We start from the raw sequence: 22,253 nt of genomic DNA on the forward strand, positions 1-22,253 counted from the left end.
ACTTCCATGCTGCCTCTCGCTTCAACACAAACTAAGCGGCAAAAACGCATTGCTCACGAAGCTGTCTGCACTCCGTCTCAATCGCAGATCGCTTTCAAGATAGGACCTGTGAGGCTAGGCTATATGCTGCAGCTGCCCGAGTAAAACCCCTGCCTCCGGTGCCTTGCACACGATGGAAGACAGCGCGCTATCTCCCTGTTTTCCTCCCTTGTGCGCATGAGATATAGATGCTATTATTGGCTCACCCTCACACACTTTCACTCGCACATGCAGCACACAGTGCGTAGCAATGATGTTATCAGCCTTGGACTTTATACGGAACATCACTGCAATGCTGACGATACCGGCATAAACGCGCCTGTAGTGTCCACGTAATTGCTATCACTATAATAAACCACATTAGTTCATAACTCTGGCTTCTCTGTGCAATCTGTTGGTGAAGCGGATTTCCATGCTCTTCACCCACACTGTCGAGACATTAAAGAATAATGTATTTATAAAAAATGTCCTTGGCTACTTTTCAAAATTTCATACTCGCTATTGCAGAATGCATGTTCTTGTGATTGCTATCACTAATTAAAAAGTCTACAGGCACTACAGTGAAACCTCGTTAAACCGTAGTTGGCCGGAGCTCGAAAGTACGTACTAAACGGTAGTACTGCTTAACCGAAATAGCATGAGATCGCCCACTTACCTGTCAAAAACGGAAGAGAGAGTGTGATGAATGGGTAAAAAAAGTGCAGTATTTATTTACTTCGCACGACAATAGTGTTATTTCCGTTTGATGCCGCGGCGGCCTAGCAGTGATGACAGCGGCCTCAAACTTACTGAAGCTGCAAGCCAGCTTTTCAACCAGCCTCCTCTTTTCGGCAAACACTCGCATTGCAGATTCCTCGTTAGTGTTGCATATTTTCCTGCGCGGGCGCGGTAGCGTTGCAGAAGTCGCGGGGCACCTTTTCATTGCGGGGTGCTGTTCTCGTCGCGATGACTGCATTCGTGAGGCTGACGTAACGTACAGCCTCTGCCACTGTCGGGCCTGAATTGCCCATGCTATCGGTTTCCGTGTCATCCTTATCACTGTCACTGGGCGACACTTCGGGAACAACAGAGGTAACGATGGCGAAAAGTCGAACCCCGCAGCCAACATCTCTTCGCGGTCGCAGCAGCGCTGCTGAGCAACTTATTCACATTCCAAATGCCACACACCGTAGTCAACAGTAGACCCATGTTGCGTGCCAGCGCCGACTTTTTCGTGTCACGTTTGACAGCACGAACTAATTTGTCTAATTTTTCTTCTATGCTGAGCACCCGGCGTCTTTTTTATGTGAGCTTCGGCATGACGCGAGTCCGCGCTTACACGACGCCACAACGCTCTCTGGGACGGCGCCAAAATATGTTGAGTTGATGTGGCTTCACGCACAAAAGCACAGGGCGCTCGGAGGCCGTTGTTCAGATCTCTGAGGCTTTTTCTGCCGGGCCACCCAACGGAGACAAAGCACCGCTCTGTTTGTGTGTCGAAAAGTGGAAACACTACGTGTTAACCGATACGTATGCAATAACCTGGTACGGTTTATGCGGAACAAAACACGTTATGGTCAATGGCCGCTGAGTTGGAGATTTGACTTTACTACTTTTAAAACAAAACTACTGTTTAAGCAAATACGGTTTAACGAGGTTTTACTGTATTACCAAAATTTGCATGCACTAGATTGTTTCAGTATCATAGTAATCTGCTTCAAAATTCAGCTTAAGACGTTGCTCAAGACAGTTGCAGTGCAGCGCTCGTGTTGGTTTCGAAGTGCATTGCCATATTCCATTATTCCACCAAAATTCAGATTGACCTGCTCCAAAATGTTTCAAAATAAAATTTTATCGGCTCCGAATTGCTCCAAAATAAAATTTAGTCTGCTTCAAGCTACTCCAAAACGCAATCTTACTTGCTCCAAAATGACTTTGGGCAGTCCCACCCCTGAACATAGCATGTGCCTCATATTTGCACTCATTTAAGATGAGATGTGCAGAATTTACCTTCACAGAAGGGAATTTTTGTTAATGAGCTTTCACAGTGATAGCGGCGTGCCTTCGTCGCCATTTCCGCTTCATTGGCCACAGATACTAAGCACGTGGGGGCAATATTCTGGAGCAATCGCTTTTAGAGGTACTACTAATTTCTTGAGGCTGCATTAAGTTAAAGCCCCTCCATGGCATTTTCCGCTGATGAAAAAAAAGCGCGGAACACCGTCGATCAAGGGGCTTTACATCAGGCTTGTCGAAGTATGCAGCCCACAGTGTCCCTGGCACTTTGTGCAGATAACAAGCTTGGCATAGCATCAGAAATGGCGGTGGCTGTATTTTCTGACCCATCCAGTGCTGAGTCGCACATGAAAGTGACAGCATCTCTGAGAGGGATTGACCGATAATAGCACTCCAGATTATAGCCTAGCACAAAATGAACCCACAGCAACCTTCACAAAAACGTGCTCTGTGATGGTGATAATGCTGATGGCATACTGTTGCGAACACCGCTAACAATGTTTCGGTTTCGTATCCAATTGTAACACGCAGGCAATTTTAAGACCCATTTTCTCAAAAATATGCATTTTAGATTCGGGTGAATACAGTTCTTGGAAGTATTTTGGAAACTTCAATATATTCCGGACAAGCATATTGGGGTGATTTGGTTTTGAATTGGGTTTTCAGTTTGAATTCAAATTTGGTTTTGAATTCAAATATCGATTATTTGCTTCGATATTTGAAAGTTGAAAACATTCACCCAGTCATACTGATAAATGAGGCAGCTCTTCACTGTCAGCAGATCCACCATCTTGTCACCACTGGTATTGAGCATGGCTTTGTTTCCATATGCATTTTGCAGTCTCCATTGTAGAAGATTGCTTGCAGTATTACTATGGCTCTTGCAGGGCTTTTAACATAGTACTGCTTGTGACAAAGCTCATTTACTGTATCGGTGATTGCCATATAATGAGGGCTTACTGACGCTTTAAAAACATAATGACCCTCCATGAAAAACGGTGCAGCAGCAGGGTTAATGAGAGACAAACGAACACAGGTGCTAAGAAGCAACATTCTAAGGAAAACAGTGTAGTAACCAGACCAACAAAATACATTCATCCTCTCGAGCACTCTTTCTCGAAACGTTGCTCAACCAACAAACCCAACTTCACACTCTTGTACTGTGCCTCTGGCTTGCACAGGATCCCACGCAATGTGTGCCCGTGCTTCCACGGCCCCCTGGAGGTGCGTCAGCTGGCGCTGATTGTGTTTGCCATCTCGGTGTCTGTGACCTGGGTCGTACTGCGCCACCACCCACAGTCGTGGATCCTGCAGGACTTGCTGGGTGTCGCCTTCAGCATCAACATGCTCAAGACTCTGCGCCTGCCCAACCTCATGGTGCGCTGTCGTCACATGGGGATGTGGCAATTAAAATTATTTTCGTTATTTATGGAACTAAATTGATTACATTTGATGGGTAGGTGTAACTTTTTATGTTGATATTAGATCTGAAATCAGTTCCAAGCTATCTGTTATAGCTTTTGACTTACAATATTTGGCTTCCTCAAATTGTCATCCCCCAACTAATTAAAGTAAACTCAGAAATTGCTCTTGATTTTCCTGTCATAATGTTCATTAAGTACTATTATGTATTATATAAAGCTATTGGTTCATACCTTACTGCACAGTAAGCATAAGAAACATTTTTTAAATTTTATTATGTATATTGCTTTACAAATGACATTTGCAAAAAATCTGTTATACAAACCAACAAAAATAGACAGCTTTGTAGCACTCCTCAATGATTCAGGACTTATATGCAAAAGCAGGACGATTCTAACGTCACTATTTTCTAAATGGCGAAGGGATGATAAGTGACAGCAACTGCCTAGAAACTAGAAGCTGTGAAAATGTTGCCCAAAGTTTTGTTTTTCAGAATCATTGCAAGAATGCCTTAGAGCAGCAACCTAAAGCCTGTCGGGACAGCAGTCTTTTACCAGTGAGGTTATGTTTTCTTTACATTTCAATGCAATCCTCAGCATTCTTTAGCAATATCATGCAGCTTGTCAGCCATTTTTCAACTCCTTGCAATCTTATCAGCAGCCAGCAATCACATGCAAGCATGGCCCTCTGACAGGAACTTATCTACGCTTGTGCCAGTCAGATTGTACAAGGATACAAAATCGCTTCGTCGCTGCAAAGAAAACAGATCTTGTGCAAATTATGTCCCGATCATCATCGGGCAGCAGCTAGGATGGAGCAACTAAAGAAACATGTGATTACCAGGCAGATCTTGAAATGTCAGTCTCAGAAACACTCTAAATGCATGTGAAACAAGCGTGCCAATGATTCAAATCTGGGTCAGCCAATAGGAGCGCTCCGCGTGCACCACATGACTGCGTAAACGAATTGCGATGCAACGAATGACAGAACGAAACCAGCCGGCACGTAGTGAAATACTGTGCAGGCTTATATCATAGTTTTATAATGCCATGCACGTTTTTGGTCACACGTGCGTTTTTGAATGCTTAGACAATGATTTTAACCATACACTGAAGACGATTTTCTTTCGTTTAACAAAAGTGTCTCCGTGGCAAGCTCGACCAGTGGATACACAGTGTGTGCCGCATGAGGTGCACTGTTGTTGACATCGCAGCACTTTAGTGCGCACACTGCTAATAATACATGATCAGAACTTGCCTTAATATGCAAAAATCTGCATCTCATTTATTCACATTTCTCTAACTGTGCTTCCGCCTCTGGGCTCTCACCATAACAACCAATTCCTCGCTTGACCTTCTTTTGCCTTCATGCGCATCATTTACATTTCTGGTGCTCGCTATTTCTGCCTCATATTTAACTGCTTGGGTATCACCCCAATATGCTTGCCTGGTGAAATTTAAGAAAAAAATTGCGCTGTGATGTATGCAAGAGCAACCACCACATTACCTTTTCCTCTAGGTCAGGGGTCCTCCAACTGGATTCTGTGGCATTCTGGGGTTCCGCATGTGGCCAAAATGAATCTAACCTCATTAGCCTTCCCCCGTCTGTTTTTGCAATTTCTCTATTTACATTAGACTTGCATTGTGGCAGCGCGCAAGGCTCATTACTGTCAGATTTGTGGGTCCATTCACGTTCCATTGTGGATCCAGCACGTTCCATTCGTGTTCAAGGAGGCAGTCTGTAGCTAGTGAGCAGGAAGGGACTTGTAAGTTCTGCAAGCTGATGGCCACTTCGGTATCTACCGATTTCAGCCTGGTCAACGTTCGTCGTCAGCAGATGACCATCGGATTTTTAAATGGCATGTTGTAAGATACATGCGAGGCACATTGATGTGCGATTCGAGGTACAGAACGAAACCAGCCGGCCACCAGCGCAAAGACTCCTTTGCTGGGTGCCCTAAAACAGCAAGTATTTTCGATCGCTGTGGATGGCAGTAACAGTAGGGATACGCAGTCATTGTCAAAAAAGTGTCATTTGTCTGTGTAGTATTGCAAGTTGAACAGCAATGGCCTTCGAGATTGAAGATAACACTCTGAACCATAAATGTTGGAGACCGCTTGCTTGCAAAACTAGTATGTTTTTGCATACCTGCCAACTCTTCCGAATGTTCCGTAAAATGTACGAATTTCAAGCAGGCTTATGATTTTACGAATCTTGTTTGAAATTTTACGGAAAACATTTTATTTGGGAAAAAACAACATGAAAATGTAGTAAAACTGCACCCTGGTACCTTGCGCTGCCACTAGAGGGCAATATGTATGCGTGGTATTATCATCAGCAGCTGCAAGGTTATAGTGACTTCTGTCGTCTGGAGGAGTCACGAATCCATACCCAAAGCTCGATAGTGCCGATCGCGCCTCTAGCAGTTCCACAAACCTGTTGCCATGCTGTTGCCTTTGTTCGTGCTGGCGCACGGGTTTGAGCTTCAGTTACTGCAGTGTAGGCCTCGACTTTTGTGTGACTAGCTGCCGCGTCAGACGCAGTGCGACTCTGGCCTGTAGCGGCTTCGCAGTGCAGTGGTGGGCTTGAAGCCCCGACAGTACTTCCAAGTGTTTTGAAATCGTACACGGCAGAATTTCCGTGCTTCGTGCCGTTGAAGAAAGGGGAGAAGTTTGGATTCTGCACCACGGGTGCCTGTGACGTGAACATTTCGCATGGCGGCAAGTCTGACATCAAGGTCCACATCGCTTTGAAAAAGCATCAGTGATACTTGCGAGCCGCGGACAGCCAGCCAAGCCTCGCAAGTTTTGTATGCAGCGACAACGACCTCGGTGTGATTCGTGCATAATGCCTCTTCACGGCGTTTTTAGTTGAACACAACATCCTGCTGAGTCTCAGCGATCATGCCGGACTGCTTTTCCGGAAGATGTTCCCCAAGTGCGAAGAAGCGAAACGCTACGCCTGTGGACGAACAAAGACGACGTCAATTGTTCGAGAAATGGCCACCAGCGCGAAGACTCCTTTGCTGGATGCCCTAAAACAGCAAGTATTTTCGATCGCTGTGGATGGCAGTAATAATAGGGATACGCAGCTTTACCCTATTGTTGCAACATATTTTATTAAAGAAACGAGTAGAGTCGAAAGCCGTCTTCTTTGCCTTGGGACAATCCAAGGGGAAGCGACGGGTCACAAGATTGGAAATTTGGAAATCTGGTTCTGGACGAGATGAAGTCTCGGAATTTGCCTGTTGGAAACCTGTTGGCTATGTGTTCGGACAATGCCAATGTCATGATCGGCAAGAAAAACAGTGTTTCTACTGTATTGAGAGAGGCTCAACCAGGTTTGATAGGGGTTGGCTGCCCGTGCCATCTCATCAACTTGGCCGCCCAAAAAGAAGCTTCACGGCTTCGTGTAAAGGTTGATAAGGCTTTGGCTGACATCTTTTTTTTACCTAGAGAAAAGCTCGAAATGGAAAGATCGACTTACAGAGTTCCAAAAAATGCATAATGCCAAGGTCAGAAAGATGTTGAAGCTTTCGCCGACACATTGGCTGTCGTTGGGAAAGTGTCTGGAGAGGCTGCTCAACCAGTGGAAACCACTACTCGGCTTTCTTTTTTTTTTATCTGAAACAAAGCAGTGCAACAAGCAGAGCCTGTTTTTGGAGTCATACCAAATTCCGAAGACTTCCTCACAAACCCCCAAGAACTCTGCACTGACCCGAAAGTCTGCTACACATCTTCACAAGACTGCTGCAGGCCTCGGGAAAAAAAGCACCAACGGCGATGAACTCTTGCCAAAGAGGCAAGGAACTCATTCTGGACCTCAAGCAGAAAAGCTGAAACTTCATACCAAGGATTCTGGGGAAGCCAGCCATGTGACCTGTGAGGAGCGCCTGTTTTATTTTTTGTCATCGGGGCTAAACAGGGCATGCTGTCTTTTTCCCCAAAATGTTATACCGCTTTTTGAGAAGGCAAACTGCCTTCTTCAGGTACAGGCTTCTCAAAGTCTTGTACTGAGGGGCCTCTTGAACCGCCTTTTCAAGGATCTCCTGACTAGATTTGTGCACCCAGGTGTCGTCAAGGCATGTCATTCATTGCTGGAAGTTGACTGTGGAGCTGCAGAGAACCAGAAAGGTGATGAAGACAGTCATTGGCAGGACAACCTACTCTGTGGTTGAGACACTGAGCTGCATTGAGAGAGCAGTTATTCTCTGCTCTACATCTGTGCTTAATAGTAGCATGTGATTACATTCGCCACAAATTCCCGTTAGACGACATCAATCTCAAGATGGCTGAAGTTGCTCAAGTACAAGCTCTGGAAACAGCCTCATTCAACAGCGTACGTCATTTTATTATGGCGTTCCCTGCTATCCTACCCCTGCAATGTGGCGAATCAAAAGAAGAAGCAATCGATGCACTTGAAGTCGAGTTTGCCAACTTGCAGGCCTATCAGGTTCCAGCCGACATATTGAATGAGCCAAGGTGCGACGTGCTGTGGTCGCAATTAGGAAGCATTTGAAGTGCCGACGGATCGCTCAGGTTCCACAGAATTTCAATGGTTATGCTCGGTATTCTCTCCATTCCCCACAGCAATGCTGAATGTGAGAGAATATTCAGCTCTGTGAACAAAACTCAAATGGAATTTCACTCATCTGTGTGTGAGAAAACACTCAAAAGTCTGCTGATGGTGAGGAAGCACCAGAGTGGTACTTGCTTTGAGCAAACCTACACGGAGAAGTTTCTGAAGCAGGCAAAGTCTGTAACAGCAAAATCATTGCAAAAATAAACTGTGCCCCAGTCAAGTTTTCACTCTTTACTCTCCAAGACACTGATTTCACTTGCGGTTGTGAAAAACGTGAGTAAGCTTGTCGCAAAAGGCAAATCCCTTAAAAAGAAAAGTGCTGCTGCGCCCCCCCCCCCCCCCCCCGCCCCCACGATAGTTTTTTTAATTTCCAAATCTTCAGGTTGGCAGGTATGGTTTTTATAACTGATGCTTGCATTTCTGATGATATTTTGCATAAACATTTCTTGGCTAAACATGTTAGCCAACAAAATGGTTATGAGGGTATGTATACCCTTATCTCACAAGTTTTTTGCAGCACTGTAGAAGCTGCAACACTCCTTAGCCAACAGGTAAGCCAAATGCCCTCAAGATAGGTTCATTTGTTCCACATCGTGTGCACAGCTGCTTCTGAATTTGGGGTACATGACATACATGCGGAAGCCTCCTAGCTAGTTATGTATCGCTGTAATGGATCATGTATTAAGCAAATACAGCACTTTCTGTCCCTGCCATTAATTGGACAGTTGCTCCCGGAACTATATTGAGCTGAGCAAGGATATTGCCTTTGTACACATCATACTTTTTGCCACTGCTGCAAACGAATTTCGAGATAGAGTATAGAATAGCCTACTTTCACTTTAAAACACACAAACCTCAATTTGACAAAAAGTCCACTTAAATTGTCACTTATAAGTCCACAAGTCCACTCATTTCAACATAATGTACTATGTACAGAATTTGGGTAGATTCATTACAACATTCATTGGAAGTCCATGGTTGAGCATATCGGTGCAAAGAAGGAGAGAGAAGGGGGTTCTGCAGCACTCTGGGAAAGCTGATGGGGTTCCTCAAGGTCACAAAGTCAATATTTATTCTGTACATGCACACTTTTAGGAAATTTGAAAACCCTTGCTCTAGGTAAATGTAAGAAGATTTCTGTGTTGCTATAGCCCCAAAGTTGCTCTCAAGCTTTCTGACCTCAGGGAGCCCGTGCTGTCTTTCTAAAGTGCTGACAAGTACCCATGTGTGTGAATGGTTGGATAGACAACGGTGTTCATGTTGTCCACTTCTCTTATGTCCATGTCTGCACGGCTTACCCCTCCTTTGCATTATGGATAGACAATATGAGCATCCTCTTAGAGACAGGGAGGTGGCATGGGCCACCAACAATGGTACATTTGTATATTCTGTGTCCATCTCTGTCATTGCACACTAGAAAATCTCTTTACTTAGTTGGAAACCAAAAGTAGCCTCTAGAGTTTCCAATTAAATTGAGGATACCAATTGAACAAAGTTTCAACTGCTGGCTTTGTATGTACAAGCCTTGTTGCAATTTTGATAACCATTTAAACATGGAATCAGCAGACTAAATACAACTCAGGTGTGTGTGTGTGTGATAGAATAATGCATATGAATGACTAATTATGGCATAATTTTGAGGTGGTTCGATTGGTGAAGTTGTCTGTATTCGTTTTTGCAGATTTGCAGCGTGCTCCTGGTGCTGCTTTTCTTCTACGACATCTTCTTCGTTTTCGTCACTCCATTCTTGACTATGGTACGTAACTGTAATTTACTGTATAGCTGTTGTTAGAAATTAGTCGACCAAATATCATGTTTACTATGCTGACCGAGCATCATATTATTCCTGCATTTCATTACACTTTATTTGCGTTAGACAGCCAACCTGCAGTCTGCCTGCAAGTTATAACGAAATCGCACCCGACACGAGAACACATTTATGAGCATATATTCTTTACACACTGATATAGAACATAAGAGCAGAACATGAAGCTGTATCTATGTGTCTGCACATGTGGCTGTGGTTACACACTGGCACATACCACAAGCCACATGCTCCGATGCTCGCGTTTCATTCCAGCAGGATAGTATGGTAGAACCCACTGATACATTTCTTGGGATCCAACGAAAAAGAATGCTTGATCCCTGAAAATGTAGCTTGCAATAATGCTTGCAGCAGCAGTACAGATGAGACATCTGTACAGCTACTTTAAAAAAAAAATCTGTGTCAACTCTGCACTAAACCGTAGCTTTGTTAGTTAAGGGGGGACACGGGTTGTGGCGACCAAAAATCGCGAAAAAAACTCGATTTTTTTTCTTGCATTTTTGGAATGTACAGCTATTATTGCATCTATATTGTTAATTTCATACCGATAACATCAGTATTTTAGCCGCAGTGACGCCTTATACGACATGTACTAGCTGAATTTCAGGCGGAACTTGCGCTGAAACGGCATATTTTCCGAAACGCGCGCCTGCTCTTCCACGTGTGCTAGCGCGGACATCTTGGTCTCATTTGAAAGAAGCGACTTTTCCCTTCAAATTCCCGCCAGAACGGGCCCCATTCAACCATTGGCCACTTATAAAATGCGCGGTAAAGAAAGGCACTAGAACGCCCTCCTATTCGTCACTCGGTGCACATGACTTGAGCTTGCCTCCCGATTGGCGGAACTGCATGGCCATCGTCTGCTCCGCGCTTGGAGCCGCGCACTGAGGTGCGCCATCTTGCCCCAGTGTAAACGCGATATCTGAAACGGAACGCAAATTTCGAACGCGGCACAAGTTTGGTGCGCAAAAAGTGGGACGGACACTCATCGAAAACTTCAAAAAACGCTGCTCAACACTGCAAAACGCTTAGGACGCCACAACCTCAGCGACCGATGCCGAAATCGTCGATGCAGCAACGGCAGGCCTAACGACCGCATCGGCTGCTGCGGATACTGTGACAAGTCCGCCTGCCGTTGACCCTTCGACCCAGCGCTTGCGTACGGCAAGATACGATCTACCGGCAACCCTCCAAGCGGGAGGAGGAGGAAGCGAAAGCCAAAGCAAAGCTATCGGAGTTGTCTTCCGCTCCAGCGACGGAGAGGAAACGCGAGTGTGGGTGACAGTACCGACGATGCACTTCGCCCGCCTGATGGGACTACGTTTACGATTGTGGATTTGAGTGCCGTGAACACTTTATTAACATTTGCGAACTGCAACATCTGCAGTGGTGCCTTATAAATCGTCCGAGACGAGCAGGAATACGGACTCGCTGTGAAGCTGCGTTTTATGTGCGCAAATTGTGGAGAGATTGCGTCGGTGTGGAGCTCGCCGCGCGTTCACAGTGCTGAACGAATGAAACCCTTTGCTGTGAACGTTTTGGCTACGCGTGCCATGCAGGCAACGGAGAACCGACAGACCGCGTTCAATGACGTTTGTCTCGTTGATGGGCATCAGCCGTCGGGCTCTTCACACGAAAACGTGCCAGAGCTACGTGAAGACGAAGTTGACGCCAGCAGCCGATCGCGCGGCGCGTAATCTGACGAGCGACTGCGCGCGGTCGGTTCGCGAACTTTACGCCGAACTGAACGTGGGTCATACTGGGAACATCGTTGTGTGCAAGGGCAAGGGCCTCAAAGGACATAATGAAAGAACTATGTCTAAATCCGAGCGAGCAAAGTCGCACCCTCATGGCCGAGAAAGATAGGCGTCAAATGACAGCATCAGCCAAGAAATGCAAAGCATCAGAAAATTTGCGCTAGTCCCTCAAAAAGCGGCACACCGGGGCTGGGAGTCAGCAGGACTACATGCCTGGTGCCTACTGAGCTGTTACAGCTGTAAATTTGTAAATAAAGTAGGGTTTTGCACGTTTTCTCACTTTTCTCAAAACATGTTTTTGGGTCACTTCACTAGACTGTCGAAGTGATATCTCATGATCTAGAACAGCTAGAGCAGTAATTCTTTCTTTAGCAGAAAGCCTAATCTACATATTACAAAGTGCTGAGAGCAGAATTTCAAATTTGTGCGTATGTATATTTCCATTTTATGAATTTTCTTTTGGTGTGGTAGCCTTAGGTCAAGGAAAGAATTTTGATCACCTACAGAATGGCTGATTAAAATGTCATTTGAAAACTTTTTGCAGCATTGCAGTTATTGCACATTATAGTATCTAGCTATGCAATAATATTCACTTTCTGCTGAGCAGTTTTTTTTCCATTGTCTCCGGAAACAATAGAGTGGCAGCACCGTCAATCTCCTGAACTAATGAACCTACAAGAAAGATTATTGCATATTTGAAATCAGCACGACAAACTAAGTAAGCTTGTATATTTTCATCAGATTTGGCCATAAGATGCAGGTAATAATCTCCACAACCCATGTCCCCCCTTAACATAGTTTTGTAGTGCAAACAAACGCACACACAGAAAACCTAGACACAAAAAGCACTTGCTAAAACTTGTTTTTTCGAAACAAAGAATACTGTATTTACGCGATTGTAAGCTGACTCGAATGTAAGTCGACCCCCCCCCCCCCATATCGCGTGCGACAGGAACAAAAAAAAAGAGAAGAGCATACCTGCGGGCGCAATTCATAACGAAAATTTATTAGTAGCTGGCATGGTCACTGGACTACTACTCCTCACTAGTGCTGCCATCGCTGCTACGGTCCCGAAGCACGTCGCCATCCAGCGAAATTCTGCATTTGCATACATAACTGCATTTGCATACATACCTAAGTCCACGGCGAAAACACCCAACCACACAGAGCCGTCAGGGAGGCTCTTTTTACATGTCTGGTTGGCGCAAGTTCGCGGTCTTCTGCCGTCAGCCACTTTTACTCACGGCAGAGCAGGTCCTTAAAAGGCGAAGATCCAAGATTGTCTCATGACCATGTCGCACATCACTGGCAGTGGCCGATCACGCATTTCGGCGACGTACGCCGCAAGCTTGGCCTTCGGCTCCGGAAAGCGTCCCGACTTCGGCCCGCGGAAACCTCTTCGCTGGCCGTCACAGGTGAAAAATTTGCTTCGCTGCCGTCGCCACTCTCGCACCACCCATTAAGAAACATCAAACTTGCGCCCCGCTGCGCAGTTATTTCTTTCTTCAGCGTAAAGGATGGCAGCACTCTTCAACGCCGCTGTGAACGAGCGCCGAATGTTTAGTGGACTCGGAGCACTCATGACTGAGGAAGCACAGAAGTAGCACGGAAGTAGAACGTGGACAGCAGTCAAATCGAACGTGGGAAACTAAAGAGCTACAGGGAAACGGAAACACGCGAGCCGCGATCTGCTCTTCCATGAACTATCGATACTCCCCGCAAGCGCCGCTGTTCTGAAGGTGCTGCCGCAAATAGAACAGCGCACTTCCATGAACTATCGACACCCCCACATGAATGCTGTGTGTGCTGTAAACCTCTAAACAATGTTGAAAAACCCTTCCGAAAAGCGAACAAACGCACGGGATAGCGGAAAACTACGGGTGGGGCCGTAGAGCAAACATAATATTGGAACTACATTGTAGCTCCCCTGATATCCCGTTGGTCTCACTTTTTTTTTTCGGTGCCATGTTTTGGTTTCGATTGTAAGTCGACCCCCCCACTTCAGATTTTCAAATTTTACAAAGAGAAGTCGACTTACAATCGTGTAAATACGGTATATACAGGTGATAGGCAAAGCAGATGGAAAGAAGGTAATAGGTTCCACTATACTAATATATAATCCTCCTCGCTTTGAGTAAACAAGTGTTTCAGTTTTCTCTTTGTGTCTTTGTCTACGCTTCAATGCCATAAATATGTACATGCCAACTAGGTCAGCTCTCCACCCTTGTGTAGTTAGGTAACACCAGACAAAGCAGCTTTGTTAGGCCTAACAGCCCCCTAGGCAGTGTGCCTGTGAAGAAAGTTCACTGCTGGCCGGCATAGTGGTGGGTAGCAAATCATTGCGGGAAACTTGCCTCTTACATTCGTACAGGCTGCTCATTAGTGATCAGGCCCAATACTGTGGTCATGGGGTTAGACTGATGGCCGCAGAAGCGGCACTCCGGTACAAAGGCAACGAGCCAGCAACTACTGCAAAGGACACCTACAAAGTTCACCTGTGCACTTATTGAATGGAAGTGTTATGCTCACATACAGACAGAAAACCCGAAACTAAATTCATGTTTCACACTCTAAACTGCCAGCATCGCAGGTTCAAGGTCGTGTGTAACATCTGTGCTTTATGGCATCATGACAATGGGCAGAGCATATGGGGCTCTGCAACAAGCAGCTGTGAATTGATATTACTATATTTACTCGAATTTAGGCCGGCCCCAATTCTAAGCCAACTCCCGAATGTCCGAAGCCGCAAAAATAAAAAAACTTACCTCTAATGTAGGCCGAACAAAAAAGTGAGGACAGGTTCACGAAATGAAAACAGCATTTATTTAATATGAACATGCCGAGCTCACTCTACGTTACCATTGCTGCTTGCCTCGTCGCTGTAGCCTAGACCACACGCAAGCTTGCGTCCGCGTGCCCATGTATGCGCAGACAGTGCAGCGCGGCTCGCAAGCATCGAAACGCGGCGCAATCTCGGTGAACTCCTCTCTGTTATGGCGTGCTTATTTTCCTTATCGCTGTCATCTCGTTGCGGCACACACAAAAAGCTTCCCCTATTGCCCCCCTCTGACGACGGACGTTTTTCTCATGGATGCTGAAGTCCCGCCCATCTTGAACATTTGATGATGCCTCTGCGGCTAGCACAACTTTTCGTTTTAAACCGGCACTATAGACATCGCCTGTTTGGTGTCATTACGGTAACGCCACGCCGCATGCCAGTACGACACAGGTCAAAATAGTGACGTCGCTCGTGTACTTCAGTGGGCTACTGGCGCGACTAATAGCGGCTGCAATACTGACTTTAATAGATGATGCTAGCTATGCACCATATTTATCATGTTAAATTGAAACCTGCGCGTTCTTTAAAATCCTCAAATCAAAGCCGACCCTGGAGTTTGGCATATGATTATTTGAAAAAGCTGTCGGCCTAGATTCAAATAAATATGGTACTTCACCGATTCTCAATTCTGAGTGAAATTCTAGAAACATAATTACTGCACTTCTGGTATTGTAAAAGTGAATGAAATAGATTTTTGGTCTTATGTTCGTTCTTTTGAACTGACTGATTACTTGGAAATTTTTGTATTCTGTGTCCAAAAATTGTTTAGTGACTGTACAGTCCAACTTCAGTGTAACAAAATCGGTAAAATCGGGAATTTGCTTCATTATATCGAAATTTCGCTATATTGAAATTTGACCTTTTATGCACATAAGTACAGTTGCCAATGTTTTTTTCTTTCACAGAAGGGGCCGCAAAATTTTCCAAATTATTGGGCAATCGGAAAAAGCAAGTTTGAATGAGAAGTAAATTCGTTTTGTTGAGTTGTAGAGTCGGCAACAAAAGATACACCTTCATGCCATGTCAGTGATATCTTTATATCGGTGGTACAACGCATGTAGCACATTAGGTCTAAAAAGAGCGGGTGGGCTGCGTATGCACTCAGTTGTGCTGAGAGCCATGCACGATGGCGCTAGAAAAGGAGACTCGCACCAACGTGCCCCCTCCCCCTCTGCCTCCCCCTTCATGTGCACTTGATCGTGTCACTGCGAGCTCGCTCCCCTTTCCCTTTGCTCATGCGGAAAGAAGGCACCCAGAAAACGAACATCCTTCTCCGCTCGCCCTCCCATGCTTTTACTCGCACCCAAAACATCAAGCACGCTGGGCGCAATAGGATCTGCAAGAATGCCCGTGTCGCATACACCGGGGCACGTTAAAGATCCCCTGGTGGTTGAAATTAATCCGAAGTCCCCCACTACAGCGTGCCTCATAAACAGGTCGTCTTTCTGGCATGTAAAACTCCAGAATTCATTCATTTGCGATAGGGTTTTATCGTACTTCAACTTTATGCGGAACATAACGCTGCTCTGCTTCAGCAGTGGCTCTCCATTGGTGCTCACTTTGAAAGGTGTGTTCACAAGCAGCACTTATAGTTCAACCATTTGTCCGTGTGTGGCTGTGGAAGTTTCCATTTACTGTTTTGGTATTGCTTCACGGCGGCACTTAAATTTCGTTATATTGAAATCATGTATGAACACACTTCGTTATATTGAGGTTCAGAATACATGGTGTCCTATGAACAATAAGTTGTAAAAGTTGAATACTTAGTTATATCCAGGATTCCCATATATTGAAGTTCGTTATATCAAGGTTTAGCTGTATATGAATTCAGGAGGTTCATTCTTACCCAGACGTGTGGCACTGAACTTGATTGTTGGTACCATTGCACACTTACAGAAGGGCGAGAGCATCATGGTGGATTTGGCCACAAGAGGCTTGGAGCAGCTGCCAATGGTGCTGAGGGTGCCCTTCCCCCCACTTCGACAATGAGTTGCTCTTCGTCTGCGTAACGATTCAAATGTTGCCCCAAGTGGCATTGTAACTGCTGTCCCAGACTTCAACTAAATGTTGATGAGAAAACCAGGCATAAATTGCTTCTGTGTGAATGTTCAAACAGATGCTGCCCCTACCTCTGTGAATGTGCAATTGTATGTTAAGTGTTTCCCACAAAATCATACCGAGCAGCTTCTCTCTCTCTCTCTCCCTCTCTCACATTTTTTCTTTTTGCTTGCTATCAGCATTCCGGTGAAGTCGCAGCACATTTGTTTATATGGATTGAGAAAGTCGCTTTTTAGAAAAGCTTGCTGTTGGTGTATTTGTTTGCTAAAGGACATATTTTCTGCTAGACAAGCACAAAAGCAAAAATTTGGGTCGATGACATGGGTGGTGGGGTAACTGCCCTTGTTGGAGTTCAAGTTTGTTGCTTTTGCATTTGCCTGTGTAGCAGTAAATACAGTTGCTGACCGATTCTCTTGAATGCCTGATTTTTCAGATGCCTGGTTTTTCGTGCTTGCTCAATTATTTGTGCTTTATTATGAACGCTGCCAGCTTTTACATAAAATCAATTTATATTGGTGACCAAAATTACTGGTTCTATAGTGCCTTGCTCGAATTTTCAACATGATCCACACATGAATTGCTACCGAAAATGGTAGCTATGGACTAAGTCATACCATTCAGGTTATCCTCCATACCCTTGCTTTTGTTGAGGAAGCAACGTTTTTAGCTTTTCGTTGCCATAGAGCCCCTGCAAATAGATCTGTGCTGACTCAGCACCAAACCATAACTTTGGTTGCTGGCACCTGATGACTCGGTATTAGTTAAGCCAAACAATCTGGGCAGTGCAGCCATGAAGAAAATTTACTGCTGGTAACGTGGTAATGGGCAGCAAGCTGTTGCAGGAAGCTTGCCACTGATTTCTTTGTTACAGTGCTCTTCGTCGGCAATTGAGCCTAATGTTATCGACACGGGCTAGCCGATGGCCATAAAAGTGGCATTTGGCTCGGCAGATAACCATTCTGCAACTATTGTGAGCGTACGTGCCAAGTTCCTCCGTTAGCTTGCTGCGGAGAATGAGTTCCCCCATATGCAGAAAAATCTAAACTGAATTTGCACAGCACAACACCTGGCATCGTGTAATCGAGGTTACATAAAACATCTGCTGCATTTCATCGCATCTCAATTGCGCGAAGAACACTTGGCTGCATGGAGGGCATATGCAAAGCATCCCTACTGCCTCAGTCACCACAAAATTTCTAGTAGGGTATTATGTCACTGAAGCAGAAGGCTTAACAAAACTGCATAAACAGATTTGGTCTTAGGTTGGCAGTGAAAAAAAAAAGTAAATTTTCTCTAAAATTTGCTTAGGTGCCTGGTTATTCTAACATTCCTTGCGGCCACCTGCACATCCAAAAAATCTGTCGGCAACTGTAGTCACAAGCTACCCCTGTGTCGCCGCTCATGTTCCTGGCTTTTGTGTTCGTCTGTTCTAGTGGCACGTATGTCCTTGAGAAGTATGCTCTTGCAGACCGAGCGTGGCGCTCACTCTGCTTGTTGCTGCTACTGTTGTGCCCTTGCAGAAGGGCGAGAGCATCATGGTAGAAGTGGCCAAAGGAGGCAACACTCAGGAGCAGCTGCCCATGGTGTTGAGGGTGCCCCACTTCAACAACGAGTCGCTGTCCGTCTGCTTCGGCCAGTTCTCTTTGCTGGGCTTCGGTGACATTCTTGTTCCAGGTACGCTCCCCTGTACCTAGACTGTCCATTTGTCCATGTTACCCGCCGTGGTAGCCCGGCGGCTATGGCTTTGTGTGGCTGAGCTCGAAGTAATGGGTTCAATTTCGGTTGCCCCGGTCGCATTTTGATGAGGGCGAAAGGCAAAAAATTATGCAGATCCCACGTACTGAGGTAATCGGTGTTTGCTAAACTTTTGTGAACAAGCAAAGCAAAAACGGTGCATTACGACAAGAAACACGCTGCAAATTTCAGTGATGAACGCGTCCCTCAGCCACCGTAGTGGACCTTGCAGAGCAAGTGGAAGTATTACATAGGGTTAAAACGGGTTTAGTCACAAGACGCAGTGTGCCCGACTTTGGTAGAAAGATGTCGCAGTATGATGAGTGATGTGCTGTGAATTTTGGCGACAAACACTTGCTGTAACCTCTATCTTCGTCAGCCAATTCATCAAGTATCTCAAAGCGTTGGCTTGTACAGGGAAATTCGTAAGGATGATTTATTCCGCCTTTTTAGGCATCCATCCATGGCTTAATGTTTGGAGCAATAGGCTTCTGGGCTGGGGAAACCGAATTCGAAAGCAGTCATTGGAAAGGTAACTTTTTTTTTATGCTTCCATTGCTTCCATTGAGTGTCGACATGCACATCTGGAGTCTGCTCATAAGTTGATAGTGGTTAGAAACAGACACCAAAGAGGAGGCAGAAAGAAAAAGCTAAGGAAGCTTTGCTTTAAAAATGCTTGCATCCTCAAATTTAGGCGCACGTTAAAGAACTCCAGGTGGTCAAAATTAATCCGGGTTATCAAACTTTAGTATCAAATAAAATGTCTTGCAAACGTTTCTCAAACTTCATACTTTATTAAAGTCCCATTGTTTTACATGTGAGAAGCGTGTAGTTAAGTTTATGTAACTTCCATAACATGTTTTGGTATTCCTTTAATGAGATAGTTGTGTCCTTGACAACTACCCCCTCGTGCACAGTGCACATTGACGCAATAAGAAATCTTTCGAATGGGTCACGAATGGGTCGCTCTAGGTGGGTGGCAGGAGTTGCCAAGGAAAGGGTTCATGAATAGCATTAATTTCATTTGTTGCTTGCTTGTTTATTGCACGTCATATGGCGCATGTCATAAGCTAACATTTGCATTTCTGCTTATTTTCAGGCCTTCTAGTTGCCTACTGCCATGGTTTTGACCTGCTGACAACGAGAAGCCGCCTGTATTTTTTCACTGGGACACTGTGTATGTCTCTTTTTGTGCACTTTCTTTCTCCTTTGCCGTTAGACCTACCTGTCACAATACCTTTTTTCTGCCGCTTCCTATACAGCTTCTGTCATGGCCACATACCTTAGCCGCATAACACATAGATATATGCTATTTTTTTGGCTCAGAATACCTCGTTTCTAGCCAGCAAATGGCATTAAGTAGGTGTGTGCGTATACCGAATAGCAGATACATGTATTGAATCAAACATTGAATCAAATATGAGAAAGTTTTTCACAAAATATAATGCTCACAAATTTTGTGCAAGAAAACACAGTGCTGCTAATGCTCAGGAGTCTCCCAGAATTGTATAACAAGAATGTAGCTAGCTATTAGTAACTTGGGTACATAGAATTCAAGATATAATACAGTACTGTCTACTCTTATTGAAGGGAACACCAAATTATAGTATGTCAGCATTGGTTAAAAATTACTTCTGGTACATGAAGGTCTGTAAATTTCTTTTTGATCAATAGGAATTCTGTTGAATAGAATGAATTGCTTTTTTTTCCTCTGAATCTAATGAACTAGTGACGTCCTGTTGTAGTGAATACCAATGAGGTTCACAGTTTAATAATAGACATCTGCTCTGCGGCAGTCTTTTGTTTATTGGATAGAAACTACTACTTTCCAGTATTTCAAAAAACTATAGAAAGGCTATCCCAACTACATGGCTGATAGGTTATCATAAGGGCAATCTGCACGACAGACGAAAGGGCCGCACACCGCATCACTTGATCACCGCTCCGTATGTAGCCAGCGGTGATGGCAAAGACCAGGCACCGTCTGTGCCGTTTTATCATCTGGTTCTGCACGATTTGCCACCTGCTAAAGATTCTGAAATCTGGAGGCTCACGGCAAGTTTACATGATGTTTCTCTTTTTTTGGTCATTGACTCTCGGCAACAATGAACTGGTGTCATGTGAGGGCAGCCTCCCCATCCTGCCTCCTCAGGTTTATTACCATTGTACAGTTGAATCCACTTACAACGATACCGGTTTTAACAATATATCAGTTATAACAATGAGAAACTGCTGCACCGTCAACTTTTTCTATGTTTTCCATGTGCTGAAATAACCCGCTTACTATAATGCCCCTATGCCGCATTATCACATATAACAATGCAGTCTGGCTGTTGGGTGTCTGTGCCGAAAGGTAATGAAATGCAAAATCCTTGAAAAGAAAAAAGAAAACGAGAAATTCGAGCCGCTACACGAATGCCCACTGCTCCAACAGCTACCGCGCGCTCATTCCAGCCTTCCACACAGCCTTCTCCACACGCCTCTCTCCCGTCGCCCTTCCTTCCCTCCGAACATGAATGGGCTGCACTCATAGCTCTACGTCGCACCACCTTCCAAAACACGAATGGACTGTGCCAACTGCACTGTTCCCAGATTGCTCGCTGGCTCCTCATTCAGCGCGGTTATGTGAACAGCTTAATCGCTCGTGTTCATATTCATTGGTTGTGTCGAAATCATTCCTGGCCACATAGTTTCTCAGCCTCATTTTACTCACCGCCAAAACGGAAGATGGCTGATCCGACCGCTGATCATGAGCAATGCACGACGTTGCTGGTGAAAAGAAAATGCGCTGCTATAGATTTGGAAACTAAGTGTGTCTAACCGATGAGGCGATCGTCGCGAACGTGCCTGCATCGGATAGCAATGGCGACGATGGCAGCAACAACGCGGTAGGGTAGGCTGCCTCACAGGAGGCCCGGCAGATGACTTAGTCCCTCCAGGGCTTCGTTTTCGCGAGGAACGTTCTGCTGCACTACGTGGAGCACCTGGATGCCTTGGAGGAGGATGTCGGCAAGCTTCGTGTAAAGCATGCAAGGCTGACAGACAGGTTTTCTCGTGCAGCCCAGTGAGAAGTATGTGGCAAGATGCTTGTGGCGATCTCGCTTCAGCGTTTCTTCTGGATTTCTCAAGCTGTCAGGCTGCCGCAGCAACCTTCTCGCATTCTTTAAAAGGCACCTTTGGGGGCACCAAAGGATGCCTCAGCAGAGCTTGCATATTGCTTGCCGCCCGTGACCCCTCCTTGCAGTTGATAGCAGTGCCATCCTATAGTGCCGACAGCTGCGGCTTGTTACACGCGATCAGAGTGCCCAGGAAGCAGTTAAACGAGAGAACACAAGCCAGATGGAGGAAGGTGGTGGGGAGGGGCACTGGCCTTCCCGCCATTATAGTTCTCTCACATCAGCTCTTCCATCCCCCTATTTTGATTTGTTTCATGCAACCCGGTTATAACGATGAAATTTTCGTGCCACCAGAATATTGTGATAAGTGAGTTTGACTGTACTCATCTTTCCGTCTCTCTTTTTCTTTTGTTTGAACCCTTAAACCGCTTATCTTTACCGTGTATCATTATGCCATGTCTCTCCTGCAGTTTATGGCGTGGGGCTTGTGCTCACGTTCATCGCACTATACCTGATGCGAACTCCCCAGCCTGCCTTGCTGTACCTTGTGCCAGCCACGCTCTTGCCAACCATCTGCATAGCATGGTGTAGAGGGCAGTTGGCTGACATATGGCATGGCGTCAAGGTGAGATGTCCTTTTAGTCTTCCTTTTACTTTGTTAAGGTGTTAATGTATTTTAATCTTTATACTATATACATTTGCTGTACTGTCCCCCTTACAGAACCCCACGAGGGCTCTGTAAGGCAATTATAAATAAATAGTCTTCCAGAATGCTGCACAACTCCCTTCAATTGTCAGCCGTGGCTACTATGTGCTCTTCCCACATTCAAATTGATGCGCTGTGTTGAATGCACAACCGATATCAGCCATAGGCTGAAAAGAGAGAA

The 22,253-nt window shown here is 45.3% G+C and overlaps 1 protein-coding gene across 3 annotated transcripts in view; it reads left to right on the plus strand.

Moving 5' to 3' along the window:
* The window catches only part of LOC126531161 (signal peptide peptidase-like 2B), a 44,543-nt gene that overhangs the window by 16,047 nt on the left and 6,243 nt on the right, over positions 1-22,253 (plus strand). The window contains exons 9-14 of one of the 3 annotated variants that reach the window (XM_055070996.1): positions 3,216-3,411; positions 9,719-9,793; positions 16,355-16,420; positions 18,037-18,190; positions 19,350-19,427; positions 21,837-21,991. In XM_055070996.1, the coding sequence (XP_054926971.1) occupies positions 3,216-3,411; positions 9,719-9,793; positions 16,355-16,420; positions 18,037-18,190; positions 19,350-19,427; positions 21,837-21,991 (724 nt within the window). The remainder of the gene's footprint in view (positions 1-3,215; positions 3,412-9,718; positions 9,794-16,354; positions 16,421-18,036; positions 18,191-19,349; positions 19,428-21,836; positions 21,992-22,253) is intronic. The other 2 variants (XM_055070997.1, XM_050178583.2) reach the window with 2 other exon arrangements.

The sequence above is a fragment of the Dermacentor andersoni genome, chromosome 5 (genome assembly GCF_023375885.2).
Source record: "Dermacentor andersoni chromosome 5, qqDerAnde1_hic_scaffold, whole genome shotgun sequence".
Taxonomy (NCBI): Eukaryota; Metazoa; Arthropoda; class Arachnida; order Ixodida; family Ixodidae; genus Dermacentor; species Dermacentor andersoni.